The sequence below is a fragment of the Hemibagrus wyckioides genome, linkage group LG07 (assembly GCF_019097595.1).
Source record: "Hemibagrus wyckioides isolate EC202008001 linkage group LG07, SWU_Hwy_1.0, whole genome shotgun sequence".
Lineage (NCBI taxonomy): Eukaryota > Metazoa > Chordata > Actinopteri > Siluriformes > Bagridae > Hemibagrus > Hemibagrus wyckioides.
In genome coordinates, this window is record NC_080716.1 from 25020974 (window position 1) to 25028269 (window position 7296).

A 7296-nucleotide genomic window follows, 5' to 3' on the forward strand; every position below is an offset into this window, starting at 1 on the left:
TGACTAGAATATCAAGCATGACACTAATTTCTTTACACTGTTCATTACAGAGGAAAGTTCAGAAAAAAAACCAGCCTGGTAATTAGTTCCAGCAACACATAATACTACCTTTTCCTCTGTACACAAATTAAATTGTAGTTTACCATAACAAAAGGTAGTTCTACCTAGTGGTGTCATTTGGCATTACTTTATATTCATGTTACTAAGCTTTTGTCTGTTAAAAGTGGTGTAGCAAGTGGGGAGAAAATTGTGACTGAGTGCATAGGGCCCTGGTATGTGAGGGGCCCTGTCCACCCAGTCTTTGAAGATCCTGAAATATTATTATTATTGTTTTATTGTTTTGGAATTGAATGTATACTGTGCCTGCACCTGTACATAATATTCTGATCCTCACTGTTTTAACAAGCTTCGGGACAGCAACAAATCTGTGTCGACACCTGTCCATAGGAACAGCATGCATGTAAACATGGATGATATGATTGGTTGTTTAGAAACGATGCCTAATGCTAATTGTCTGTGACTGATGATGCGCCGGAGTGCGAATTTGAATAAAATAAACTAATAACAATATAAAAACAATGTCTGTACATAGTAGATGGTCCTGGAGAGCAGTTGTTCTGCAGATTTTAGCTCCAAACCATGAAAACTCACCTGTCTGTAGCTTTAGTAACCTAAAGACAATGATTAGCTTGTTCAGGAGTGTTTGATTAGGCTTGGAGACTCTGCAGGACAACGGCTTTCCAGTACCATTGCTGTCTAGCCCTGGTATAACACAATTCATACACAAAAATATTTCTGTGCTCCATTAACATGAATACAAATGATTTTTTTATACTATACATAGTATTCTTATTTTTAATACTGTTCCTGTTTAGTAATTTTCCAGCAGTTACTGTATCAGTGAGTGAAATGTGTACTTTCTATTTTATTACTTAAAAAAAGGTTCTATGGATGTTAGACAACACTCCATAGAAATCTCAGAGGAATTCAATGTGTTTTCCATGTTAAAGTAATAATGCTGACTTTATGTTTTCAATATCATCTTTCTCTTTCCTACAGATGGTGATGTGATCCTGGACAGTCCTGTTCATCCTGTGACTGTGGGAGATCCTCTGACTTTACACTGTTTATACCGCAGCAAAATGATCCCAGGCTCTGGTGTTGATTTCTATAAAGATGATTCCATCCTCCAGAACCAGACTACAGGAGAGATGACCATCAGTAGTGTCTCAAAGTCAGATGAAGGTTTCTACCACTGTAAACACCCAGAGGGAGAAGAGTCACCAAAAAGCTGGGTTTCAGTCAGAGGTGAGGAAACCATGTCTTCTTACTTGAGTTAGATTTATAATAAAATGATTTTAATGTGCAATGTTTAAATGGATAATCAGGTTCCATTCTTTCTCTAGTTTCAGTTTCTGGATACACTGGAGTAATTATAGGACTAAGTTTGGCCTCTGTGTTTGTCATCTTAATGATCTTACTGATCCTGCTAATGTACTTCAAGAAGAAAAAAGGTGTGATAACAGATGTCATGATGCATTACTTTTGTCTTTTTTAAGGAAAATAATGTCTCTTCTACTTTTTATGTGTTTATGTTTCTCCAAATATACTTACTGTATGTGTAAAGGCAATGTTTTAATTTTTTCACTGCTTTACTGTTGAGAAGGTGTACAGTCTCAGACTCCTACAGTGAATCAGGACACAAATCAGCCTGCAGGTCAGTCTGCATTATTAATAAACACAACACCATTTCACCCCCCCCCCACCTCCCCTTTTAATATTTTCCACTTACAATCTCCAATTTTCTTTTTAAAAGCTGGTGAAAGTGTCTATGAAAATACTGCTATCATGACAGCAGGTATAGTTTATCTACATTTCTGTGGCTAAAATCGAGATTGGTTTGGTAAAATAATATTGCAGTGGCTTTTCTAACGGCTCTGTTTTATTCTCTTTAAGGTGATTCTGCAGCCGGCTCTAGCAATACAATCTACCCACAGGTTATGGCTAGAAAAAAGAAACGAAATGGTAAGACCTACATGAAACCAAATAACTCTTGTTTATTACTTTTTTGCTTTACTCTAAATTGATTTCTATGTTAGATGATGCCGCCAGAGAGCCACAGGATGCATTATATTCCCAAATTGAGATGAAAAACGTAAAACGTTGCAATGAAGGTAATGCTATTTACTGTGCACTAATTTAAAAGACCTCTTTGTTTTTTTCTTGTAAGAAATAAAGTTCTCTAGCTAATGTTCTTTGCCATGAAAACAGCCGAAATGACATTTTTTGTGCATCAGATAACTCTGCATTGAGACCAAGTGATATGGTTTACACTGCAGTTAAATCTAAAAACATGAAACCCAAGGGTAACATATTCTGTTTATTGTATCATTTTTACACATATCTTACACATACTTCAATTGGATGACACAGAGCTTCTTTTACACTTACATGTTGCTGACTAATTGCTGTTAGAGATATTGCATTATTATAATTTATTCATTCAGTTGGAGTGCTATAGTAGCCATCCTACCTAACTGTAACTTAGAAAATCATACAGTTACATATAAAGTGCATTGTGTACAAATATTTTCTCCAGCACACATTATTTGATCTGAAATGAACTGAAATAGAAAAAAAATGTTCTACGGAATAAATCATACAGGAATTACAGCACTTTTTATACTGCTTTTATAATGTATACAGTTCCTCTATTTTAATATTAAATAAATAAATAAATAAAACAGTGGTTTGGATTTGTTAGGGAAATCCTTGTTATATTATTGGTCCATCAGCTTCATTGTCTGATGCTCCACCCCCAGGACAAAGTGTTCAGGATCTTAAAGGTGGCAACATATTTGGCCCTTCACACTTTTGCTAAACTTCAGTATCTGGAAAATCAGGACATGTCATTGTAATTGTTTAATAGGTATATTATACTATGGGAGGTTCTGTGATATATCTTGCTGAGTTTGTTAAATGATTGTAAAAGAATCTTCTTTTCCCTTTTACAGACACTGAAGCTGAACTAAGTGATGTGACTTATGCTGAAATTGACCTGAAAAAAAAAAAGAAACCAAAGAGAAAACAAGGTCTGTCTAAATAATGTTGTGAAAACATTGTAAATTAAATACAAAGGGGCTTAATTGAATGGTGTGTTTTGTCTTAGCAAATGCTAAATCATTGACTGTTGCCCAATAGGAAAGAGCAGTGAGGGAGCTGACACTGTGTACTCAGAACTGAAGCAGAACACAGATAAAGGTAAGATGAGCTCAGAGACACAAGATACACAATCTCTCCAAATCACTGTACTGCAAACAGATTTTGGGAAGCTCAGTCAAGCACTACATCTACTCATTCAGTTATATGACAGATGCTCTTATAGGGAATCACAAATCTGTAAACAGCACAGTAATATAAATCAGCTAACCATATCCTTATAAATATGATGGTTAAGGGTATTGTTATAACACATCTTTGACTGTACAATTGATGTACATACTCTGATTTAAGAGTGAAATAAAACAAAGCAAAATGAAAGTGATTCACCAGCCAACGAAAATAGTTTGGGACAAATGGCTCTCAATTTTTGTTTGGAAACTGCTTTTTATGCTTATGTTTTTGTTTTTTTTTCCTCAGGGGATTTCACTGAAACTGGTGATGTGACTTATGCCCAGGTTATGGCAAAGGGCAAAAAGGATAATGCAGGTAGGAGTCATTTTCTATCTGTATATAAATGTAATAAATGTATAATAAATCTGTATATAAATAAATCACATCTACAAGACTAACACACACACACCGATCAGACCCTTGTCAAACTCATTCAAATCCTTACACTTGTCCATGTTTCCTGCTTCTAACATATCAACTTTGAGGACAAAATGTTCAATTGCTGTCTAATATATCCCACCCACTAACAGGTGCCATGATGAGGAGATCATCAGAGTTATTCACTTCACCTCTCAGTGGTCATAATATTATGCCTGAATGATGTATATACATTTTTTTGGTTGTCATTAGAACCTTTATTGGGCCCTGGGGTTTCATTTATTTAAACTTTGTGTTAATTCTAGAATGAAGATGTGAGTTGGTCAAGCATCAAGAACAGGAAACAAGAAATAGCATGCAAACAAAAATATGTTAAAATATATAATACTATATATAAAATCATATAAACTCTTGCTTACACACACTTTCATGGCATTCACACTGCATTACAATCTTTACAAAAGTGTGTGGGTAAATCAGCCTCTTCTCCCTCCCAGTTTCTGCCCACAAACAAGCACACTGAGACTTTATCTAATTAATAGTTTATAGCAGTTTCCCATGAATACAGACAGTGTTTTTATGTGTTTGTCATGGTTATGTCAAAATCGGTTCTGAACTACATTACCCATCGGCTCCAGCTCATCATGATCATGTCTTGTGTTCCACTGATCACTCATATTTCTTTTATGTTACTTTCCATTAGCACCACTATTTAAATTCAGTTTTTGTCATTGTATACTTAGTTCACGCGCTTCTTTCTTTTCTTTTTTTTTTACAGTTTACAGTTGTTTGTTGCCTTTCACCAAATAAATATATATATACTTGCATCATCCTTTGCCTCTAATATGTGACAGCTTTAATGCACAAGATGCACAAAATACTGCATGTCATTTAAAGTGACTTAGGGAATTCAGATAAATGCTTTGAATTAACAAGAAACATACTTATGCTGATTAGCCACCCTTATAGCAATATGAGTGTGGTCATTTGCTTGAATTACATTTGGGAAACTTGCTGCAAATTGCAATGTGATATTGGCCTGTACTCCCACCATGTAAACAATTTTGGTGCATTGCTAATCAATTTAATTACACAAACCAATTCAACAAAATGTCAATAGTGTGGTACAGATTACCTTTTGTACATGGTGACGATGAGGGAAAAACTATCGCAGTAACTATTAGAATTCAAAATCTAAAACATACTAGCCTTTTCTTTAATTTTGTTGCAATGTTCTCAATTTTTTGCTCTAATTTTTGTGTGTTTCTTTCTTTAGGGAATATCACTGAAATTGCTGATACAACTTATGCCCAGGTTAAAAGTTTAAAGGGTAAAAATGCAGGTAAGAGTCACTTTCTATCTCTGTTATAAACCTTGCATACACACTGCACAGCATTTATAAATCACAGTCTTTCCAAATATGTGCAAGAGAATTAGCCTCATCTCTCATGCAAGTACCACCCACAAATACCCATATACGGTCGATGAAAATGACCTCATAGGTAGCACTGACGATGGGTAATAGGTAAAGCAAAAAATAGGAATTTGTGGGAATGCAATGCAAACTTTGCTTTGGGGATTGAGGAAAAAAAGGACACAATTACAGCTACTGAAAACCGAAGGAATTACAATTTTACTAAGTGAATGACAAATCACACCCAGTAGTTGTTTATATCAACTAATGTAATGAATTAATTAACTTATATTAATTATATAAAATGTCCTCTTTCTGTAGGTCCATGATGAAAACTGTCCAACCAGGAATTATTGAAACACTCCAATTTTAAGCAGGCAGCATAGTATTTGGAAACCTTTTTTCAATTTTCTTTAATCTAAGCATTTCATAAAGTCATTAATGGAATGTTAATGTAAGAACAGGAGCTGAATGTATTTATCCACACATATTAGATAGAATTTGGATTGATCAATTTTAAATCAATTTTAAATTTTCTAAACTTAATTTGGCAATAAAGTGTATTTTCAATTTAAGTGTTAACTGATTAATATCCTAATAATCCTAGTTAAAGTTTAAAAAATCTTATTTTTTTATTGTTGTATTTAAAGAAGTATATTTGTTTTATTATTTTGTTTTTAGAGCTCTATAGATTTATATTGCTATGTATTTTTGTGTTTATTTATGCTCTTTACTCATTAGTGGATTATAAAAGGGATCAATTTTACCTTTAAATGTCATTGATACAGTATTGTCTGTGAGTGAGCAGTGTGCTTGTTAACTGATTATTTGGTGCAGGGACTGATGTCTTCTATATATCTTCTAGTGCCTTTTTCAGTACTGCATTTTCTTTTGTTCTTGATAATAGGCTCCTCTAGCCTTCAGTGTCCACCAGAGTGTGTTAATTGTGTAATAAAAACCAAAGCGATATAAGGCTAAATACATCCAATATGACTGAAAGCTTTCAATATGATTATATTATATGAATATAATAATTGTAACTTTTCTTATTCTGCTCAGGACTTTTGATACCTGTATTATCTCATAGACTATATAGGTAGTAAATAAGTAGTTTAAGTACATATTGTAATTCTTACATATTGTAAATCTATACATAATACATATTGTAAATCTGTTTTAAAATCTTTTTATATGTTATTGGTATATTTTTTTTAATTTCCATTACTGAATATTTTAAAGCATTAATTTTTATTTCTTAGCATTTTTACAGAATTTTTAGGAGTATTGTGTGTATTGTATGAAATTAACATAAATAAACATTACTTTTTCTAGATAGCAACAGTTCTTACAGTATATTCTGTCCTTTCCTTCATTATCAGACGTGATACATATTCTCACAAAATTCACTGGTTTGTAATGACCTAAGTATGTGAGTGATTTATAAGAAAGTGATTTATAGCTAGCAGTGTAAGTGATAAAGAAAAAAAACAATGATATAGAGATGACAAAGACCCTAATTTTTTTTGTAGCAGAATGACTGGATGCCTTAGGTGGAGTTAATGTAACCCAGGTTACTAAAACTCATGTTTTAAAAATGAAAAAAAAAAAAGATTAATATATAAATAAATAAAATAAAATCTATATTATGTTTTGATTATTGCTCAAGGGGTAGTAACAGCAAATGCCATGAACAGGAAGAGTATGCAGGTAATTGGTAAGAGCTTTGCCCTTAGTGGGTTGCGTCATTGGATGAGGAGGAAGAGCAGTCTCAACTTGAGGATGTGGTTAAAATGAGAGGGAAACCAAGTTATTAACCAAAATTCATGAGTTGAGGATAAAAACAGTGGTGACTTTTCTATTGAAGAGGTGTGGAGCTAACTTAGTGGAGCAAAGCCTTATTGTCATCTTCTTGGTAAGTGAATTCATAAACTGACTCATTTAGCCACAGTTTAAGTATTACATAGGCCCTTTTTGTGATACCACAATGTGTAACTCATGTGAATGTGAAATTCATGTGAACATATTGAGAGAAAATAATTGAATGAAAATGGAGTATTTAGTAAGAGTTTATTTATTGAATGTGTTTATGTGGCTTTTTCTTTTTTGGCTCA

At 33.3% G+C, this 7296-nt stretch overlaps 1 protein-coding gene across 1 annotated transcript in view; it reads left to right on the plus strand.

Annotated features, from left to right (window-relative positions):
* The window catches only part of LOC131356506 (basement membrane-specific heparan sulfate proteoglycan core protein-like), a 135997-nt gene extending 129594 nt beyond the window's left edge, over nt 1-6403 (plus strand). Inside the window, exons 23-33 of the mRNA XM_058395577.1 lie at nt 1060-1308; nt 1407-1514; nt 1667-1717; nt 1817-1858; nt 1957-2025; nt 2100-2174; nt 3015-3092; nt 3202-3261; nt 3640-3708; nt 5048-5113; nt 5507-6403. Of these exons, the coding sequence (XP_058251560.1) occupies nt 1060-1308; nt 1407-1514; nt 1667-1717; nt 1817-1858; nt 1957-2025; nt 2100-2174; nt 3015-3092; nt 3202-3261; nt 3640-3708; nt 5048-5113; nt 5507-5514 (875 nt within the window). The 3' untranslated portion in view covers nt 5515-6403. The remainder of the gene's footprint in view (nt 1-1059; nt 1309-1406; nt 1515-1666; nt 1718-1816; nt 1859-1956; nt 2026-2099; nt 2175-3014; nt 3093-3201; nt 3262-3639; nt 3709-5047; nt 5114-5506) is intronic.
* The last annotated feature ends 893 nt before the right edge of the window (nt 6404-7296 follow it).